The following is a 23,034-nucleotide window of genomic DNA, read 5'->3' on the forward strand; positions in this document are numbered from 1 at the left end:
TCGATAACGTACGATGGATGTAGGGGCATGAGCGAAGCATGCGTTGGATGCCGTCTTCCAGCCAATTGCTAAATTCAAATGTAGTAAATGCAGTTAAACCACTTGGGGTGGTAGTGAGACGGTTTTTGTCACAAAAATAGGATTTTAAACAAGTTTGCACTAAAAATGTAAAAGTAATGTCCGAAACCAGTAGACAACAATATAAGACATGCATTTATACAGTTTATCAACAAAAAAAAGGGAATTTGGAGGTTAGTTGTTCTTTAAAAAAGTTAATGAAAAAAAAACCTTGAGCTAAACTGAAGAAACAGCAGCTGTTGTGGTTTAACGTCCCATTTCTCAAGTTCACCAACAACATGTTTTAGGCAGTTCTGTAATATGACAAAATATATTAAAAAAAATTGGAATATACTGTCAGAGGATATGCAGGCCACTTTTCTAAAAGGAAGGAAAGCAAATAAATTCTTTAAGCATCTGAAATATGAACACCATAAAAGTATTTGGAGCTTTAGGAAAATGTCTTGTTATTGCATCAAGCTGTTTTCTGTCTTGCCAATAGCGATCTTACTGAACTGACAGTTGACTCCAGACTCAGACTTATCTGTTGACTCATCATGTCTTTGCATTGTCGCAATAGGCCAGAGCTCATGGAGAGCATGAATGCATGCTGAAGGAGGGAATGGAAGCTCCAGGCTGCAGGCTTTAAACCTAGAATCAAACCTGTTCAAAGAATGGACAGTTTGCTGAAACAACTTGATGGCAAAAATAATTAAAAACCTTAGTTTAACAACCACAGTTCAAGTCGTATTATTAATATAGTTGACAGATTGCAGCTTCCAGGAAATCAACACGAACAGTGAGCAAACAGAAAAATACAGGCACTGCTCAAAAAAACTAGTCAATCAGTTATTTGAACTTCATTCAGTGTTCTGGTCCAGGATAACTTTGACTTCACAGCAGATGCTCTTCCTGCCAATTCCTGTTTCACAAGAATAAATCTAATCAAATAAAAGTTTGAATGAGAGAAATAAGAAAGCACAATATGATATTAGACTGTCATTTATCTCCATTTCAGGAAGAGAAGAAAAAAAACAGATGAGTGACTACCACCACAAAAAGCTGCTCATCAATACTTTCTTTTCCTTTTGAGTTTTGTTGAGTTTGTTTCAGTTCCTGAGCAGCCATTTGCCAGTCAAACCACCAAGTATCTCTATTACTTTGTCTTCAAACATCTGTTTAGACAATCTGCGTAATTGTTATCTATGGAAACATGCAGATTTTGACTGACGCAGGGGAGATCTTCTCCAGGGCCAAGGATAGCTTCTCCTCTGGGGCTAACTCCCAAAAACAAGGTTAGCTCTGCTTGAAGAATGGTGGCAAAAGAACAACTCCAGGAGTGCTGAAGAGCTGGGGGCACTTTATTACTGCACTTCACAAACAAAGTTCCCTTCCCTATCTGCCCCGGTCGCCATACCTGTCCTCACTGCCTCCTGCATGCAGTCTCCCACACTCGACTGCTCCGCGCTCTCTCACCGGGCACGCTGCTCGGCCGCGTGCACATGCACACACATGCACTCTCTCTCTCACTCACGCCCTGAGCTCCTGAACACACACATCTCGTCTCATCGTTTGGACGGTTCTCGCCCAGGGCGCAATTGCACCCAGAACCGCCTCTGGCTGGCACACGTAATTACGCCTGGTCTGCCTCTGTTCCGGGGAGTTGGCCGTCTGCAGTTAGCTGCACTCCAATCAACTGGCTGACCTCCTGAACCAGGCTTGTACGCTTGTGGAACGCCAGGCGGAAGACAAAAGCGATCTGTTTGCTTTATTATCTTTTCTTTCTGATTTGAATAATTTTGTTTAAGAGAGGTGTTGGTGTATTTCGTTGCACTTTTGGTTATCGTATCTTTATTTAATTTTGTTTTCATTCTTTTGGTTATCTTTCATTGATTTTTGTTTTGTTTGAAGTGTGGAACTCACATGTTCGCATTTATTTATGTCACTTGTGGGTTGTAGCTGCCCTCCCCCTGCATGTTCAGTTATTATTTTTCTTTGTGAATGTATGAATGTGAGGGAAAAACCCCTTTTTAACTCCCGTGTCTTCTTTTTCCTCCCTTCCAGAAGCTGAGAGCAACGGTGGCGGCATCGGTGTCCCTGGGTGGTGGGTCTCCCTCCCGTGTGATGTGCTGCGCACCCCTTTTGGTTTGAGTGTGTTCACCTTTATTTTCAGCGAGTGAAAGTGTCAACGTGTGTCGGGGGTGATCCTTCCGAGGCCTTCATTTCCCCTACTACCTGTGTCCCACCGGTAAGCCTCAGCTCCTGATTGGGCTTCCCCCTCTCCCCCCTTCTTTTAAAAGGACTGAATGTGTTTTGGAATATTTAATAAAGATATTTTTTGTTATCCAGAACCCACGTCTCCTGCTTCTTAAGCCACAAACCTGAGTGTCCTCACAAATCATCAATTTTAATCTAACTTCTTTGGGTGCAATTCCCAAGATGGCGTTGTCCGGCTTCCTTTCATTCGATTCGTCTCGCCACACATGCTTCGTAAAAAATTAAACTTCATCATAATGGTCAACCATTCATGTTCTTTTCCTGTCTTAATCTTTAAAAATGGAGAAAAACAAAGCAAGAAAAAAGAATGGACTCTTAGATCAGATTTTTTTCTTCGGTGTCACGACTAAGAATTTCAGGCCTGTCTGAAAATACAATTGCCTTTTTTTTTTTTTACCTTTTCATCATGTAGTTTTAGAATTCCTCATTAAGAGGAGGTAAAAGAAAAAAGATCGGCAGCACTGAACTCTTGAGATCCAACACAAATATTTCAAGTCGCTTCAACGCTGCTCACTGCAGCTGGATCTTGTTCATTTGTTCTCCTCAGAAGTTATTTCAAAACAGAATTTTAGACAGACAGAAGGATGTTCAGTGACCCTAAACTATATCGTGACTGTCCAAGTTGAACACTTCTGCACATGATAGGAGAAAATGAAGTGAGGAGGAGTCGATGCAAATCCTGTGTGGGATCCTACTACATATGTAACAACAGTCATGATGAAGAACGAGGACGAAGACAGGACTGAAGAAGATGGATTATCAGATAGGACTGCTTCTTTTAACTGTCTGCTGGGCAGGTGAAGCTTTTCTAATGTCCAGCTGGTCTTCATGTTGTCTCCATACAGTTAATCAGTGACTACATGTGACTATTTTATTGTCTCCACAGGTGTTGATGGTCAGACTCTGACTCAATCTGAACCGGTTGTCAAAAGACCTGGAGAATCCCACAGATTAACCTGCACAGCCTCTGGATTAGATGTCAGAGGCTACTGGTTGGCTTGGATCAGACAGGCTGCTGGAAAAGGACTGGAGTGGGTTGCAACTATCACTCACGGTGGGATCAAATACTATGGTCGATCAGTGGGAAGCCGCTTTACCATCTCCAGAGACGACAGCAATAAACAACTGTTTCTGCAGATGAGCAGTCTGCAGGCTGAAGACTCTGCTGTTTATTACTGTGCAAGAGTCACAGTGACTGAAGCTGATGAGGCAGCTGTACAATATCCCACAGTACTGGGGGGGTCAGGTCAAAGAATCACGTTTTGGAAATTCATCAGAAAAAAAAGAACAGACATGATAAATAATTCACAGCATTGACACTGAGGATTTCAACAAAGCAGAGCAACACTTATCACCCAACAGAATAAAATAGAATAGCTATATTGTAGCTCCACAAAAAGATTAATAAGTTGAAATGTCAAAATGGATGAATAAAGCGAAATTAAACGTTGAGGGAGGAGTAATAGACTACATGAATTTGCAACATCCACATAAAACTTGTTGGTAATCACAATACATCCATATAACTGATGCTTCTTGACACAGTCACCACACAACTGGACTCTAGACACACATAAACGTATATTATTTATGGACCTCTCATCTGCTTTTAACATGCAACATTATCAACAGGAAGTCCACGTCCTGGTTGATGAAATCCCATTAGAGTTTAATATCTCAAAAACAAAGGAGCTGTGGGTCCAGAGGGAAACCTAAGAGCACCTGTTCCAACTGCTCAGCATCCAAAAGGTGCAGAGTTTGAAGAGTCTCAGGACAGAGATCAATACCTGCCTGTCCTTCACACAACATGCTGACTGTTTACAGGAGGGAACAGCAGTGTCTCTGCCTGATCAGAAAACTGACTCTTAACATGAGCTGTGACATTTTAATACTTGTTCACAGATGACTCATTGAATCAGTCCACAACATTTCTTCTGGTTCATGTTCGTAAGTCCTCCACTCCTCCAACGCACACGCACATACCAAAAGAAAAAAAACTCTCCCGAAAAATAAATCAGGCCAGTGAAATAACCAAAACATCCCAACTCTCTCTGACTGAACTACATATGGGAAAGGATCCAATTGTTTGACATAATTTTTGACACAAACACTTTTTTTTTAACACAATGGTTACTTTGCCTCAGGGGTGTGATGACAGACTCACGAGATGGCTCTCCATTGAACGTTCCTCGAGGAAGCGAGGAAGTTTTACGCCCAGTCAGAGTCCTGGGATGCTAAATTGACACGACCACAGGAATTCCTACCTCTGAACGGCCTTCTGTCTGTTACGGGGCCCTGATGGAGGCTCTGCTCTCTCCAAGGAGCGCTTATGCCACTGAATCATGGATACCATTTGCCATACTTATTAGACGGTTCACATCTTGGGCCGCCCTGAGGAGAGTCCCCCTGGACAACATGTCAGGTTTGAGCCCAGCAGCAACCCTGAAATAGGTAAACAAGAGAACACACCAGCAAAAGGAACCAGGCAGAGACAGATCTCAGTCTTACTCGTGAGAGTTTTTTCTCACGCAACATATCCCGGCATCTTTTTCATTGTTGTAAAGCATGAACTGTTTTATAACACTCCCCATCCACTGGGCATGGTCCTTGGCTCAGCAGAGCTTCTCAGTAAAGGCCTGCACACACTACAGGATAATCGGGCCGAATTTTGCCCCAATCTTCTCCTCCTGATCGAAGCCGACAGGGTCCGATTGTCGGTAGTATGCAAATGAGTTTGGGTTCAATCTTCGTGTAGTGTGCGGTGTGTTCTGAGAGATTTTTTCCGGTCGGAGCCTCTCGGGAGGCGTCGTAAGGGGAGATCGAAGATAATGAACATGTTTAATATTTCCGATCACAAATCCTGTGGTGTGTGGTGCGCTCCGAGAGGCGCCGATCAGCTCCAAGCTGACCTGTCCACACCCTCGAAATAAAGCTCCTTGATTGGCTGAACAGCTCCGTCTCACTCAGGTGCGCTGCTTAAAAAGAAATCCCCTCTCAGCTGTCAGAGCTGGGGACATGAATATATGTCTGTGAAATATATTCACTATATATGACAGTGAAACAGAAAAGCCAGAGCTCCTAAACTCAGCCTTGGAGAAAGTGGGTCTGAATGGAGGAATCCAGGAGCAATAACAAACTCCGATTTGATGCATTCATCTTCATCTCCGCCAGTCCTGCAATAATCCCAATGTTTTAATTCATCTCAATTATTAACCATCACGAAATAATGGGGGTGGGGGGGACTTCCCGCTGCCTCCGTGCCTTCAGAGACAGAGCGGACACATAATGAAACTTTTCCTAATCAAAGCTCAACGTGTTTTTATTCTGATTTAAACTATTAAATATGTGGACAAAAAGAATGATTTAAGATATTCGGTGATTTAAAAAAGTATCCTTTATTTGTCACGGTCTGCTAATAACTTTATTCTACTGCCCCACTCGGGAGTCAAAAGTTAAAAAAAACAAAAAAGCAAACAAAAAAAAACACACAGAGAGAGATTAATAAGCGGAATTATCAAATGTGGAGGGTAAATTATAAGAACTGACAGAAAACGATGTGAATGAATGAACTGAATGAATGAATGAGTTCTCAGTCACGTTGGACTATGCCAGATTTGGAAGAGTGAGGAGCCGATTCTCGGCTGAAGGATCTGCTAGTGTATGGTCTGCTCCGGAGCGACACCACACACGAGAAGATCAGGAGAGGAAGATCGGGTGCGATCTGTCTTCTGTTGTCTTCTAGTGTGTGGTCTCTGAATCGGGGAAGATTGAAAAAAATCCTGTAGTGTGTGGCGGCCTTAAAGCTCGTGTCCGGAGTTTTGAAAGAGAGAGGGTTTTTTTTAATCCAATGTCTCGAGGTTCCCCCTCCCTCTGCTTTTATGAGCGACCAAGCCACGCCCTTTTAATTGTGCACGCTATTATCTGTCGGGTGAAAATGAGAGCCTCTGAGTCCTACAGCATCCTACATGTTTAGCTGTTTACGGTGGATGTTCAGCAGCATGGATATGGTAAGCGCGGCGGCTGCTGCGTTGTTAACTCTCCTCTGCCTGGGCGAGCGGCCGTGCTCTCTGGCTGCCTGCACACTTTGATTGACAACACGAGAATGCAGAAGCTCGAAATGTTTTGGCTGACGCTGACCGGCGCTTTTTCGGATAACGTGGGGGTCTATGAGACGAAGGCGGGGCTCATAAATAAATTTTTATGTTGCTTTATGCTAATATTATATTGTAGTATCGAACCAGACTGACACATTTAAGCTCTGTTGAAAAATGATACATACGTTGGAAACGAACGGAAACTCCGGACACGAGCTTTAAGGTTGGTCTCTGGAATTCCTCATGATTGTGCAGTCATACATCATTCAGAGCTTTCAGCATCACCGTCATTACATTTAATTTACAGTTAAGAATGTAACCATGCTTCTATGAATCCTGGATGACCACCAAAATGCCCTTTCACTCAGAATCTGCAGTCACGAGAGAAGATTCTGTAGCGGCAAATTTTGTGGTGACACCAGAATGTTACACCTTCCTAGGGTCACCCAGGGGTCACAGGTGACATTGATGGTATGCATACTGGAACTGCACAGACATAAAGTGAACATTCAGTGCCTTCAGAATCATTCAACTGTAATTACGTTCGTAACTTTCAACTTATTCCAATTACTAAAAAAAGCATACTTTGCAGTCAGTAATCAATATATTTAATCATTTCTTTGCTGTACTATTTTTCTAATATACACACACACACACACACTTTGGAAATGACGGAACAAATGATATCCATGGAAGGTTCCATTTATTTATTACCAGAATACAGAGATAATATCCTGAGGAGCTTAAAACAGTGTCAGAGTTCAAATATAGGCCACACGGTGCTGCAGTGGCCAGCGCTTGTGCCTCACAGCAAGAAGTTCCTGGGTTCAAATACCGGCCGGGGATCAGGGCCTTTCTGTGTGGAGTTTGCATGCTCTCCCCGTGTGTGTGGATTCTCTCCGGGTACTCCGGCTTCCTGCCATGGTCCAAAAACATGCATGTCAGGTTAATTGGTCACCCTAAATTGCCCCTAGGTATGAATGTGTGAGTGAATGGTTGTATGTCTGTATTTGTCAGACTGGCGACAGACCGGCAACCTGTCCAGGGTGACCCTGCCTTCGCCCACAGCAGCTGGGATCGGCTCCAGCTTTTTCCCTTTCGACCCCGAAAGGGAAAAAGCGGTAGAAGATGAATGAATGAATGAGTTCAAATATGAGACCTTCTCCTCCACCTGACTGGATCAGTCATTTCTAAACACTGATCGTCCACTTGAGAACATCTGGATGGATGAAACGGTGGATGCTCCTCTCTCTTCAATGCAGGGCGGAGATTTTCAGAGGATCTCTGATCAGTCGAAAAGTTTTATAATTCTATTAAACTAAATTCTAAGCTATAGCGCATGATGTACATTGCAAGAACAAAAGAAAGAAAAAAAGAAAGAAAATAAATCACAAATTACAAAGAATCAAATGTAACAGTTAGAACCATTGTTCAGAACTCTTCAGATTTTGACACCACAAAATTCACACTGTGTTCTCTATGGTTCACTTGGTGTGCTTTTTATATAGTTTCAAATGTTATTTTTTTCAGCTGTAATATGAAGGGAGAGCATTTGCTCACGAGCCTCGAGGCAATAAATCCTACAGCCTATCAACTTTTTTTTCAATATCAAAACTTGACGTTTGAGTTTTAATAATTTTTTTGGTAACACTTTACTTGGAGCACCCGGTATAACACATTATAAGTAGTTATAAACACTCATAAATGATCACAATGCTTTATAACTCACTATACAGCATAGGATTAGGTTTAGGGTCAGGGTTAGGTCCTGGCATTGTGATCATTTATGAATGTTTGCCTCTATAGCTACACGTGCTATAATGGCATTATAATGCTTTATAAATGTACTTATGTGTTATAAAGAATATTTCAAACCTACACCTATTACAAAACGCAGCCGCATGCGTGCTGACGAGGACCAGGGGGCGGGCCCACATTACACCGGTTTTACAGTCGCTGCATTGGCTCCCTGTCCGCTTCAGGATCGATTTTAAAGTTCTATTATTAGTTTTTAAATGTCTTAATGGCCTTGCACCTTCTTATTTAGCTGACTTGTTTTTACCCTATCAACCCTCGCGGGCCCTGAGGTCCTCTGGCAGTGCCTTATTATGTGTTCCTAAAGCCAGAACTAAGACTCATGGTGAGGCGGCTTTTGGCCACTACGGCCCCCGCCTGTGGAACAGCCTGCCGGAGAACCTCAGGACCGTAGAGACCGTTGATATTTTTAAAGGGAGGTTAAAAACACACCTTTTCAATCAGGCTTTTAACTGACCTTTTATAGTCCTCTTATTCCATTCTTATTTTTGTAATTTTATTCTATTTTATTATGCACTTTCAACTTGTTTTACTTTTTTACTTTATAATCCTATCTTATTATCTTATTTTAATTTCGTGTCATATTTTATTATGTTTTAGCTGTTTAATTCCAGTGTTTTCTCAGGGGGGTCCTTCACACCGGGAGTCGGTCCTGGTCCAACGCTGGGGTTACTGTGCCCGGGTCCTCTGGTCCTGGCTGGCCTGGGGGGCTCCACACTTTGGTGTGCGAGTTCCCTTGGTCTGTCGGGGTCGGGGGTCAGGCGCTGGAGCCCCAGTTTTAATTGACCCTCAATTTCCCTTGGTGTGGGGGGCCCCACTGGTGGCGTTTTCGCAAAGATGCTCAGTGCCATGCCATGTCTCCTCTGTTCTGTGCAAATTAATGGGAGAGTGTGTGTGTGTGTATGTGTGTGTGTGTGTGTGTGTGTGTGTGTGTGTGTGTGTTGTGCATACTGTTTGATGGCGCGGTTTTTATTCTTTTTGTTTTTATGACTGTTTTTAATGTTCAGCACTTTGCGTTGTTTTTATTAATATGAAAAGTGCTATATAAATAAAATCTGATTTGATTTGATTTGATACAGGGGGCCTTCAAATAAAGTGTTACCTTTTTTTTAATGAATAAAACATATGACCTTAATTCACCTCAATATAGACTTTGCTGCTCTCTCTTTTAGGTTCCCACACATTGGCCCTCATTTTGTCAAATGGTCGTGTGGTGGTACACGGGCATACGGCCGTCGTACGGCCATATGAAAGATAGGATGGACATTTATCAATATGATGGTGATCATATGGAAAAACGAAATCTCACTACAGGTCTGACATTGTGTACTTAAGTTTGCGTCAGTGTGGATTTGTGCTGGAAAACCTGGTGGCGCGTAAAAATAATTATAAAGCAAAATTCAAACATGTCATAAAGCACAAGCAGCACATATTCAGGGCAGATTGAAAAGTTAAAGAATAAAAATAAAATAATGCCCAGACAGAATATCTAATAAAATTCCCCCTTGTGGGATTAATAAAGGATTTTTAACTTTCAATAACTCTGCTGGTCCACAGAGATGAGCGCAGTTTTAACAGTGCGAAAATATGCATACACGCTTCTGTGGAGCAGCTTCAACCCCAGTGGGGGAAACACTGCTGTTTAGCCCTGAAAAGGTGTGTGACTTTATTTTGGCCTGTGCAGTTTTACACAATATAGCATTGGCTGATATACAATATATAATATATACAACATGTTTTAGCAGAGTGAAAGGATACAGAAGAGTGAATGGATTATAAAGTGTCATTGAATTTCTTATGGGAGTGAAAGGTATATTCAAGGATTCTCCGCCAATTTCTAACAACATGGCCGTTTTGCCATTTTTGGAGCACTGCGCATGCACGGCTCCCTCCTGGGGAGCGTGCACATCAGCCGCATGTCAGTTTGTTTACTTCCGCTCAGCTGGAGCATCGTCTTTCTGCATAGGATTAAAACACATTGGCAATCATGTCGGACCCTTCTTCCAATCATACATAAGAATACGATCCGTAAAGTAGTGTCTTGCGTGTTTATGCAACAGAAACACATTTGAATGGAATAATAAGCATGTTACCTGTCCAGCAGAAACTTCCCCGCGTCGTGATCAGTCCTAAATCCCGTTTGTGCTTTGAATGTCCGCCACCTCGTAAAGGAATCTCCGAGTAAAACACTTTTCGCCCTTCTTTTCTATGGCCTTTCTTCTATCCTCTGCCATCTCAAACAATGTTCTTTTTCTGTGGCAAGCCATCTTCGGAGGCGTTCGCGGGAAGAGCAAGCCGCTTCTGAATGAGGTGCTTTGGTCGCTCCCGCTGCATGTCACTTCCGAAACAATGTTCTGCGCATGCACGGCTCGAAACCAGAGCGCACACAGAGGCGGCGACTCGACATATGTCATGACGCAAACGCGTTCCCACATTGACTGACATTATGACTGCCCAATTACGATTTGGAACCATACAATTCTGATTGGTTCTAAGGATCCTCCAGTATACCTTTAAAGTGACCATGGTTGCAGGATAGTATAATGTCCAGGGTTATTGCTCATATTCTACACAGTAGAATTGGTGGGGATGAAGGACCTGCTCTTTCCTGCACTGAGGGTGTCTCAGTTGGCCACTGAAGGAGCTGCTGAACTCCTCTACCATCCGGTGCAGTGGGTGAGAACTAATGTCCATAATGGATATGAGCTTGGCCAACATCCTCCTCTCACCCACATCCTCCTCAGAGTCCAGTGGGCAGCCCAGGACAGAGCTGGCCCTCCTGACCAGCTTGTTGCGTCTGTTCCTGTCCCGCTCTGTGCTGCCCGGGGCCCAGCAGACGGCAGCGTCGTGGATAGCAGAGGCTCCCACAGAGTCATAACAGGTCCTGAGCAGAGGTCTGCACACTGCGAAGGCCCTCAGTCTCCTCAGAAGGTGGAGGCGGCTCTGGACCTTCTTGTGTTGTGCAACCAGTCCAGATGTGAATGGTGAAGAGGAAAGGTGAGGACAGTGCCCTAGGGCGCCCCCGTGCTGCAGACCACCACCTCTGACTCACAGCCGCACGTACTGTTGAAGGTCAGTGAGGACGGTCCAGGCAGCCAGATGTCTGTCCACTACCGCGTCCTCCAGCTTCCCCCACAGCAGCACCAGCCTGATGGTGTTGAAGGCGCTGGAGAAGTCACAGAGATGGCAGAGAACCTGTCATTACTTCAATATCATCTTGTTTAATACCCCAATAATACAATGGTTACAATAGAAAAACACATTAGTGTTGACTATTATTATATGCCACCTTTATTCCTTTCACAAAATGGGAAATCTAAGGTTACAAGCTTGTAAATGTCGCAACAAAGATTGTTTTCATTATGGATATGATTTGCCCAGCTTCATTGTAATTAATTTGCCTTTAATAGGAAAGGTACCATACCTAAAGTTATTCAATGACTGTAATGATTTTCAGACACAATAAATTGCATCATATTTTGTGCACCACTAGATGCAAACTCCCATTTCTGATATCGATGCCTTTTTCTTGATCAACTGCAAAAATTGCATTCTGTCTCCTCCACACACCAAACACAATTTCTTAAATGGGTTTAGGTGCATTTTCATCGTAATAACATTGAGCATTTTCCAAGAGAATGTCCTGAAATACAACTGTAAATAACTTCACTTCATAATTGGACTCAAATTTAACTTCAAATTCTCTCAAACATAATTTGTGTTTATATCAAAATGAGTGCTTTTAAAATATTCTTTCAGTGTGTGTTACAATGACACTGTTGAGTATGTATTTTAAAATATATTTTAAAGCTGGGGTTGGCGATTTGAATGAGATACATTTTTTTTAAATACTGGTTAAAATGATCTTTATGACCCGATGGGAAGCAATTCACAGCATGTTTTTAAAGTAGTTTGGAAAATATCCGCTCTCTACAGCAGGGGTAAAACGGGAAAAACAGCAACCACTCGTCTTGATGGGACACCTTTTTTTAAACCAATCAAATCCCTTCGCCGTTCGACCTGCCCCCTGCGCGTACATGTACGTGTGCACTGACCCTGGTTAAGCGCGCGCGTAGAAGGACGGAGCGTCGTTGCAGAATGGTGGCGACGAATGTTTGGGGGTTTACTTACCGTTGAGTGCGCCATAACTTGGCGTAGTGCAAATAAAGAAAAACGAAGTACTGAGGACAGGTTACGCCAGGAACGCACTGGACGCGGAAGCGCCGTGTGCGCGCGCATCTCCGCTCCCAACGGGAGCTCCTCCAATGGGGTGGGAGCTGGGCGGAGCTAGCCAGACGGAGCTTTGGGGAGATGCGACATGCCAATGCTAGTTTTCCAAGATTGCCAACCCCAGCTTTAAAAAATGTGTAAAAAATACATTTGAATACTTTTGAATTTAGACATGAATTTCACTGAGAGTGTATTTTAAATTCAATATATTTCTAGAAATTGTAAGATATTATAATTATTTTGAAATGTGTTAAAAGTGTTACTGTGAAAGCATGCTGTTAATATATTTGCTACATATTTATAAAAAGTACAATTTGTGGAAGCACATTTTCAATATACTACTGACAGTATGAATATACCCATTATTATACCAGATACAATATATGATTCAATCTAATACTCAAATATATTGTTTTTACATGGATATGTTGAATGAAATATAGTTCACAAAGTTTCTCAAAGCAAGATGGATACATTGTTGCAAATATATGACTTATTTTACAAATGTCTGCCAAAAAGATTACCCTAAACTAAATAAATGAGGAAAGAAAATGCATAGATATTCTTTACAAATTGATTTTGTGTAGATGTATGTCTTCATATGAATTTACATTGATATTTATGTGTTTTGTTCAGCAATCGGAACATTTGAAATGTCCTTGCATTTTGCATAAAAGCCACAATTTTCATTCTTTGAATACTTTAAGAAAAAAGCAATACTGATATGTAAACTTAAAGAACAATAACTAAGACAAGCAAAATGCCAGCAGTTTGATCTCACACACTTATCTTGGTAAATTACATGAAAAACACGGATTGACTTACCAAAGAGATCTATGAAGAAATTCACATTTAGCAGTGTATACCTGTTGAATTTACAATAATTTATGAGGTTTTTATGTTTCTTCCCACCTACTGATGGTCCCACCCTTTGATTCCTCAGTGGACTGAACAGTGCTCAGTTTTTGTCATGAGGTTTGTCAGTGTGGTGGCTGGGGAGCACTGTGACACAAACCCTTACAAAAACCTCCAACCCACATTTCCTCACTCATTTGTTACTTTCAATTCAAGAGGACACAAAAAGAAGATTTTTCATGGGACCACAAAGTAAAGACCATACCAGGAGATGTTCACAAGTGTAATGACAAAGGTAAGTGAACTGATGGTTAAAAGATCAAACTGATGAAATGAATCCATTCGTAAAACGTCTCATCAGAGGCTGGTCGAGAATCTGCTTAGAAGAGATTTTTACAGCAGTACACCTTGGTAACATAGTTTATCATTGTTTAATAATAGCTCGTACTTGTATCAGGATTTTGAAATGTTAATTTAAAGTTTTGTTGATGTGTTCCCAGTTTTTGTTGAGGCAGTGAGTGGAGCTGCAACACTGTGCATCTTTTGACAAATGGGGCGCTGGTACCTACGTTGAAGTGAATTCAGGTAAGAACATATATTTAATGTTCGTATTTTAATTTTATATTGTTTTTGTATGTGAAGAGGAACTTTGTGATCTTTATATTAATATTGGATCAAAGTTTTTACAGTGAACCTGAATGAGCATAACACACTAAAGTTGTTCTTCTGTCCAGTATTTTAAAGGGCAATTTCTATTTTAATGCATTATTGATTTATCTTATTATCTTTGATTTACAAAGGCAACCACAGACTAAAAAAATCTTCTCTTCACTAAGTAGATTAGTCATTTTTAGCACTTTTCCCTACAACTGCTGAGGATATTCTGAAATGAAGCAAGAGCAAAACAAAACATTTGTCAAAAGTAGATCAACTGGATGCTTTTTTATATATATATATATATATATATATATATATATATATATATATATATATATATATATATATATATATATATTCATATTTCACCATTCAAGGGACTATATTTGGTAACTTCCACATTCCCTTACAGTTCAATGTAAATAGCAGTAACTCACTGAGGATGGCTGGATGCATTTCATTTGAAAACATGGAATATATTTTATTTTATTTTATTTATTTTATTGAAGATTGGATCCTCATTAGCTGTCACCAGGGTGACAACTAATCTTCCTGGGGTCCATAACTACATAAAAGCAATTATAAATAAGAACATGAGTAAAGTACACAAAACAGTGAACAGAATGGATAAAACAAACACTCATGAAACACAGTGCATGAAGATCATTAAACAATTGAATACAAGAAAAAAGAAGTAAAATAAGTATATACACACAATTAAATATATTGAGACTTTATATTTGAAGCTTTGTACACAAAAAGCATCTGCTCAGTGAAAACATTTCAACTTGAAAAAAGATGCTCTAAATATTCCAAAATGTCATCAGTGAGTTTTTTAAGCTCTGTAAGTTAACCCCTGCCTTTATATTTTTTTGTATTGATAGCTGCCTCCTCGGTCAGTCTTAATATTCTTAATGATGATTATTCTCATGATAATGATTATGACTGTTATTTTTATTGATTGTATTGATCGCAGTACATGATGTGGAATTTATTCAAAGGTGTTGTGGTAAAATGCTCCTCTTTTGTTTGTTCATTTGTGTGCTGGAGAGTTTTCCTCCACTAAACATATTTAAATGAAGAGATTTGTTGTCTCCACCTGAAGGGAACGAATTGTTTTTATATTCAATGCACAACATTATAAAGGTGTTATTTGCCAGTTTCTGGAGCTTATCTGTCATACATTTCAAAACTGAGAGACATTTGTTCTTTACCTTGACAAAGATTTTGTATTTTCATTACAGACTTCCCATGATTTTAAGGATCATGAATATTTCACACACTTAAGTCATGAACATTCATAAAAAATTGTGATGCATGTGCATTTTTTTTTTTTTTAATTGAATGGTACAATTGCTTTTCAACTTGTGTTACAGGAACACCACCTGCTCTTTTTCCTGTGGTTCAGCGCACCTCTGGGACCGGAGACAAACTGACTGTTGGCTGTCTTGTACATGATTTCAATCCAAAAAGTACTTTTCAGTGGACTGATGGGAACGGGAACGATCTGACCTCAGAGCAATACCCTCCAGCTCAGAGAAATAACACATATACAGGAATCAGTTTGATCAAGGTATCAAAGCGGGACTGGAACTTAAAGAAGAGCTTTCATTGCTCTGTTAAACATGGTGAAAGCACCAAAAGTACTGTGGTAAAAAGTAAGTATTTCATACTGTTCTGTACTTTTATGCATCACTTAATCTTACATTTACCTTGAATTTTTTTCTATGTTCCACACCAAGTGATCTCTGAAGTGAAGATAAATCTGGTCTCAGTGGCGAGTGGAGAAGATCAGATGCTGGTGTGTTCCATTCAGGATATCGATCCACAAGAGTTGCAGGTCAAATGGAAGAAAAACTCTCATTATTTGAGTCAGGATAATGAACTGACTATACAAAATAATGGGGACATATACTCAGCTGTCAGTATCCTCAAGGTCAGAAATTCAGAATGGAACTCTCAAAGTGTTTACATGTGTGAGATAACACACGAGGGGACAACACAAACAAAGGAGTTTTCCAAAGGTACAAGATATCTCCACTTATGATGCTGTCCATGTTCAGCTGATTTACATTTGTTATGAAATGATTTTTTTTTTTTTTTTTTTCTAAATGTTCTCTCTCGTTGCTCCAGTCACAGTGGTGTTGAGCAGTTCAAATCTCAAAGAGATTCACGACAACAACCGGGCAGAGTATGAGTGTGTCGTCTCGGGAAGGAACGACTCTGTCCTACGGAGTACGACCATCAAGTGGCAGATTGATGGACGGGCGACCACGGACAACATTGAGCAGAAAAATGTTGCAAATGGCAAAAGCAGCATACTGACAATGACCCTCACACAGTACAGCCAAGTCAGCAAAGTGAGCTGTTCTGCCCTTAGTGAAGACATGACATCGTCCACTCGAGAGCTGACTGTCCACAACGGAGGTATGTCGACGTCTTGATCAAGGCAGCATTTTAGGCTCATACATACATAAATATTCTAAATCTGTGTTTCAGATGGCAGTGAGCCAAAAGTGACAGTCATCAAGACAGACATCAATCAGGGATCTTCAGCCGAGGTCACTCTGGTGTGTCTGGTCTCCAGCAGTGTGCTGCAGGATTACTACATCGCTTGGTCAGAAGATGATGGACAAAGCAGTGGAGAGTATCAGGATGGCTTCACGACCACTTCACAAAAAACCAAAAATGGCTTCTTGGTTACAAGTATTTACACCACCACCAGGGAAAAGTGGAAGACTAACATGTTCCACTGCAACGTATGGACGCCCAAGTTCAACGTGACAAAAGGAGTGTCTGACGCAGAGGGTAAATCCTGCGAATGTGGATCAAAGTAGATCTGGCTTTAAATGTGGTATTTTGTATTTTGTGTTCATGTGTCGTCGCTTCACGCTGTGGCCAAACAGAATCATGTCATCTGTTAACATGTTTTGTGTCAATCTGCTTCTGTCACAATGTCTTCGGTTGTATGCTGAGTGTTTCAAATAAATGTTGATGTTGCATGGAGACGCTTTTGTTGCAAATGTACATGAGAGACACCATCTCAGAACAAAACAAGGGGAACACTGTCAACTCAGGAGAGAAAGCTGACACCAAACACACGTATTTACTCCTCTGTTGAAACAACCACAACATGGCAAAAAGTTTAAAACGAGAGTAAAATTAGATAGATGGATGTGTGCACACACTTTGAAAGTATAAGCTTCTCACTGTCATCCATCAATATTTGTCACTGTTGCTTATTGGTCAGTCATTTTTCAAAACTTTCATTTTAAAAAACAACAGATCAACTAAAGTGCATTACTTGGTACAAAAACAGGGATGGATGTGTCTTACATGCACATCAGTGAAAGTTGATCTACTGACATGAGGATCTCAGAGAACACACACTATCTACTGAGTGCATCTGCCCTCGTGAAAATGAAATATCAGGAGAGGTTTATGCCAATTCAGAACAATGATGATTTGTTTGATAACTTTGTGCATGAGGGGATCAGTGCTCCATCCACTCATTTTGTAGCACAAGTAAACAATTTAGAAGCAGTAGTTTCCGACAAATTTGTAGATAAATCCTGATATTAATATTCCTGTTGGTGCAACGTCACTCTTGGTGTTCTTCTTTAGTGTCAGTTTGGGGTTAATGTCATGAGTTTCTCATTTACCACAAGACAGGTAACTGATTTGTTTTAGTTTGATATTAAAAACATTTCTTTGAGGCTTTTTGGTCCAGTCTGCTTATGAGAGTAGTTTTATATAGAAAGAGGTCTGTATCCCCCAAAATCCCCTCCAGAAAATCAGTCCCTGCACATAATTCAATTCAATTCAATTCAAAAAACTTTATTTGTCCCAAAGGGGCAATTCAGAGCACGCAGAGCAGTCAGTACAATAATGCATAACAAAATATGTACAAAAATTTAAATTTAAATAAGTTCAAATGACAATAATAACACTCTAACAATGTCCAATGTACCTCCCTTTTCCTCAGGTGATCTTTCTGAGACAAGTTTTGTTCTGAGCTGCACTGATCACGACCCTGAGGATGAAATCAGCAGCCTGTGGTCAACAACATCCACATTCATATTTCTTTTCATCTTCTCTCTCTTCTATAGCATGATATTCAGTCTCATCAAGGTAAAACGCCTTTTTTAAAATGTTTTTATTCATACAAATAGATGCATGAATGTCAGTTACATCAAAGGTTTGCATGTTAGATTTTCTGCACTCATCCAACCAAGATAAATGACACACAAATGGTGTTGCGGCGATTCTTTTGTCCCAAGGTCCAGTGTCCCAAACAAACAAGGAATCACCTTTTGAGGAGGAGGTCTCGACTCGCAGATTCCAATAAGCACTCGCGGAGATATTTCTTAAACTCAAAGTTCCAGATTTATTAAACAAACCAAAATGATCTCTGTGGTTGACTCAAATCAAAATATAACAAAACAAATCAAATCTTTCTACGTTGTCTACTGTCTGCGCTTTCTGCGGTTGAAAACTGTTTCTCTCCTTCCTCCTTCCACAATTCCACACCTCCCCAGAACCCCTCACACCTGCGCTTTTATCCTGATTGCAGGGAGGAGGGCCTGACTGGGAGGAGGAGAGACACAGACTAAATTATCTACAAAACAAACAATTCTTAATTTCTTTGACCATAACTTAAATATATATCAAATACAGAAATTAAATTTACTTTCTTAATTGGCTCCAACATTCCGGCCCCTAATTGTGGCGCTTTAGCAAAACAATTACACAAATACAAATACAAAGGAGCCAAAATAAAGCAAACAAATCATTTCATTTTCTTATTGTCCATTAAATCTATAGTTGCTTGATGATCTTCTTTTCTTATTACAGTCCATGATCATTCAGAGTCTTAGTCTTTGGTAGAAGCCGGAACTTCTCAGTCTCTTAGTTCATTCATCTGCTTCCATAAGAAGACAGAGCTTGTCTATTGGTCGATGAATGGTGGATGTTTTGGTTTGAACCAAAACACTTCTCACAAGGCCATTCCTGTCTGGAAAAGTCTTTACAACACGTCCCATAATCCATGAGTTCCTCGGTGCTGTGTTGTCGACGACGATAACAAGATCCCCAGAAGCCAAATTTCTCTTTACGCTGATCCACTTGTTTCTTTCCTGCATGATTGGAAGGTATTCTTTTGCCCATCTTTTCCAAAACAGATCCGCTAGGTATTGTACCTGTCTCCATCTCTTTCGTGAATAAATATCTTCCTTTTCAAAGAGTCCTGGTGGCATTGTTGCTTTAGTCTTCAGCTGGAGCAGATGGTTTGGGGTTAAAGGTTCCAGGTCATTGGGATCGTTTGATACCCTGGTTAGAGGCCGGTCGTTTAGGATAGCTTCAACCTCGCACAGTGCAGTTGATAGAGTCTCGTCAGTCAGTGTTTGTTGTGATAGGACTGATATAAGGATCTTTTTGACTAATCTAATTAGTCTCTCCCAGACTCCACCATGGTGAGCTCCAAAAGGAGGGTTGAATGTCCATTTCACTCCATCTGCCAGAAATGCATCATGAATCCTCTGGTGATTAAGTTTTTTCAAAGCGTCACCAAGCTCCCTTTGGGCTCCAACAAAATTTGTCCCACAGTCTGTCCTGACACTTTGGATTGGTCCTCTTCTGCAGATGAACCTGCGTATGGCATTTATACACGAGTCTGTGTTCAGAAAGTATGCCATCTCCAGGTGAATTGCCCGACTCACTAGACAGGTAAAGATGACTCCCCATCGTTTCACTTGAGCTCGGCCTCTTTTCACTTCAATAGGACCAAAGTAGTCAATACCAACATGACTAAAGGGTGGTAGGTCTGGTTGCAAACGATCTTCAGGAAGATCTGACATTTTTTGTTCTCCAGGTTTTGATTGCATGCGTCTGCAAAACACACATCTCTTGATGATCTTTCTGGACAGGGAATTAGCATGGGGAAGCCAAAATTTTTGTCCCAGTCTTGAGAGCATGTGGTTTCTTCCTGAATGTCCAACTTGATAATGGATATGTTGTAGGATAAGGTTTGATATATGGGAAGTTTTTGGAAGAATAACTGGATTCTTCTGGCACTCTGGCATTGCACATTTGTTAATTCGACCTCCCACTCTCAAGATGCCTTGGTCAATCTTTGGATCCAGCCTGTAGATGGTGCTTCTTGAACTGAGCTTTTTTCCTTCTTCCAAACAGGTAAATTCATGACGAAAGTAGCGTCTTTGCTCAAAACAAATGACAGCCTTCTCTGCTTCTTGCATATCTTCCACTGAAATATTTTGAAGTCCAGTCTCCTCTTTGATCAGTTTTTTCTTCATCTCTGGTGATACTTGTGGTGATACTTGAGAGGTTTTGCAGGTTTTTCTAAACTGACAGAGAAATTGTAGCAGCTTTTTCACTTTAAGTATCCAGGATACAGCACGCAGAAGTCGGTTCCATGATGAGTGATACTCAATTAGTGTACAGATTGGGTCTTGGTTTGCCACCCTGACACTATTGACTGTGATGTCCTTTTTTATTTCAGGATCATTTTGCGTTATGTCTCCCAGAACCTGTGGAGTCTTCGGCCATTCTTTTTTCTCTTTTCCAAGGAATTCAGGACCTTTGAGCCATCGTGATCTTAAGAGTGACTCTAGATGCAGCCCACGCGATGCATCATCTGCTGGATTGTCCTTTGAACTTACATATCTCCACTGACTTGTACGAGAAAGGTCGTGGATCACTGCAACTCTGTTGGATACAAAAGTATGAAATCTTTTTGTCTGATTGCAGATGTATTTCAATACAGATGTACTGTCTGTCCAGAAAGTTGACTCTTCAAGTTGTATGTTTAACTCCTTCTTCAGCATCCGATCTATTTTGACAGCCAATGTTGCTGCTGTCAGTTCAAGTCTTGGGACAGTGATTTGCTTGAGCGGTGAGACTCTGGCTTTTCCAAAAACGAAGGCAACGTGAGTGTTTCCTTGTTGATCCATGAATCTGAGGTAACTGGCTGTGCCGTAACCTGATTCACTAGCATCACAAAAGTGATGGAGCTCAGCTTTCACTGCTGAGTCGATGACTTTAGGCTTCATACATCGTGCTATTTGTAATCCACTCAGTTGAGTTACCTCTCCAACCCATCTCTGCCAGGACCTCACATATTCCTGAGGAATGATTTGATCCCATCCCAGATTCAACTTGCACAGTTCTTGAAGGGTTTGTTTTGCTTTCAGGATGAAAGGGGACAGAAAACCCAGTGGGTCATAAATGGAGCTGACTGTAGAGAGAATGCCTCGTCTTGTAGCAGGTCGGGTCTTGACGTTTATCTTAAAGGTGAAGGTGTCACAGTGGGTGTCCCATTGGATTCCCAGTGCAGGTTCAATTACATGTTCTTTAGTTTTGTCTTTATCAAGATTCAGTTCCTTGATGGTATTTGCTCTGAGATGCTCAGGAATACTTTTCATTACCTGACTGCTATTGCTGATCCATTTGGTCAATCTGAAGCCTCCCTGATTGCAGGCTTCCATCAGATCTTTGACAAGCCCAATGGCCTGGTCTTCTGTAGCAACAGATTTGAGACAATCGTCGACATAGAAGTTGGATTTGATCGTCTTCATAACCTCATCCGGATATCTGTCCTTGTTGTCTTCAGCAATGCGACGAAGAGCAAAATTAGCGATGCTCGGTGATGACACAGCACCAAAAAGATGTACTTTCATCCTGTAAACCTCAAGTGGCTTGCTAATATCACCGTCTGGCCACCACAAAAACCTTAAAAGGTCTCGGTCATTTTCATCAACGTGTACTTGATAGAACATTGCCTCGATGTCAGCCATTAGAGCAATTGGTTCTTGACGAAATCTTAGCAGCACCCCGATTAGGGTGTTCGTTAGGTCTGGTCCTTGAAGTAGATCTTTGTTCAGGGATTTTCCTTTGTATGATGATGTGCAATCGAAAACCACCCTCAACTTGTGCTTTCGCTTGTGGTAAACACCATGATGTGGGATATACCACACTCGTCCATCTTGTCTTTGAAGCTGCTGAGGTGAAAGCTTTTCTGCATAACCTTTTTTCAGAATATCTCTCATGAAGTCTTTGTATTCTTCAGCGTATTCTTGGTCCTTCTTGAACTTCCTGATCAGGTGCAGTGTGCGTTCTTTCACCAACGAATAGTTGTCTGGCATAACCGAGTCTTTATCTCTGAAAGGCAGTGGTAGATGATAATGTCCATCTTTGAGCGATGCTGAGCTTGAAGCAATCTCCATAAACCGTTTATCCTCAACTGACATCTCCTTTTTCTCTTCATACATGCTTTCAGAGAAATCCTGGTTGTATTGTCTGATGAGGAGTTCTTTGAGCTCAACTACAGAGATTCGGTTGGCCGACACTGTGACAGATCCAGAATCTTCTGCCACACTGCATCCATTGAGTGGTCCAGTCACCACCCATCCTAGTAAGGTCTGCATCGCATATGGTCCATTTCCTTGACTGTTAATTATATTCCAAGGCTCCATTGCCTGAGGAACATCAGTCCCAATCAGAAGATCAACATCGGCTTTAATATTCCTGAGCTTGATGTTGTTGAGGTAGGGCCAGTTCATCAGATCAGCTTCTGTAATTATGTTTTCTTTTGATACAGGAATTTTGTCTTGAGTGTAAACTTTGGGTAATTGAAGGTAAACATGTCCCTCTATGTCTCCTACTTCCAGTCCCCGCACCTCGTAGGTCTTTGCAGGCGCCTCCTGTCCCATGGTCCGCAAAAGAATTTCTGTTTTGCGTCCTCTTATATTCAGTTGATCCATAAGTTTCTCGGTGCAGAATGTTGCTGTACTTCCAGGATCCAGGAATGCATAAGTTTGAACGTACTCACTTCCTTTTGCAACCCTGACTCTGACTGGAACAATTGACAGTGCACAGTCTCTTCCGGCCCCAGTTGCATCACCTGCCGAAACCAGAGCGCTGCTAACCAAAGTTTCTTCTTTTGTAGGAGTGGCTTTTGATTGAAGTTCCTGCTTCGAGGGTTTTGCATTTTGGATATGAAGCAGAGTAGGATGTTTTCTTTGACAAATTTGAC

General features: G+C 41.1%; 1 protein-coding gene across 2 annotated transcripts in view; it reads left to right on the plus strand.

Moving 5' to 3' along the window:
* The window catches only part of LOC115387515 (immunoglobulin mu heavy chain-like), a 167,584-nt gene that overhangs the window by 111,567 nt on the left and 32,983 nt on the right, over nucleotides 1–23,034 (plus strand). The window contains exons 1-2 of one of the 2 annotated variants that reach the window (XM_030090248.1): nucleotides 3,070–3,131; nucleotides 3,221–3,519. The exons of the other annotated variant lie outside the window; for it this stretch is intronic. Coding sequence (XP_029946108.1) covers nucleotides 3,086–3,131; nucleotides 3,221–3,519 — 345 coding nt within the window. The 5' untranslated portion in view covers nucleotides 3,070–3,085. Of the gene's footprint in view, nucleotides 1–3,069; nucleotides 3,132–3,220; nucleotides 3,520–23,034 lie in introns of those variants that run through there. 2 annotated transcript variants of the gene reach the window in all.

Source organism: Salarias fasciatus, chromosome 4, assembly GCF_902148845.1.
Source record: "Salarias fasciatus chromosome 4, fSalaFa1.1, whole genome shotgun sequence".
Classification (NCBI taxonomy): Eukaryota; Metazoa; Chordata; class Actinopteri; order Blenniiformes; family Blenniidae; genus Salarias; species Salarias fasciatus.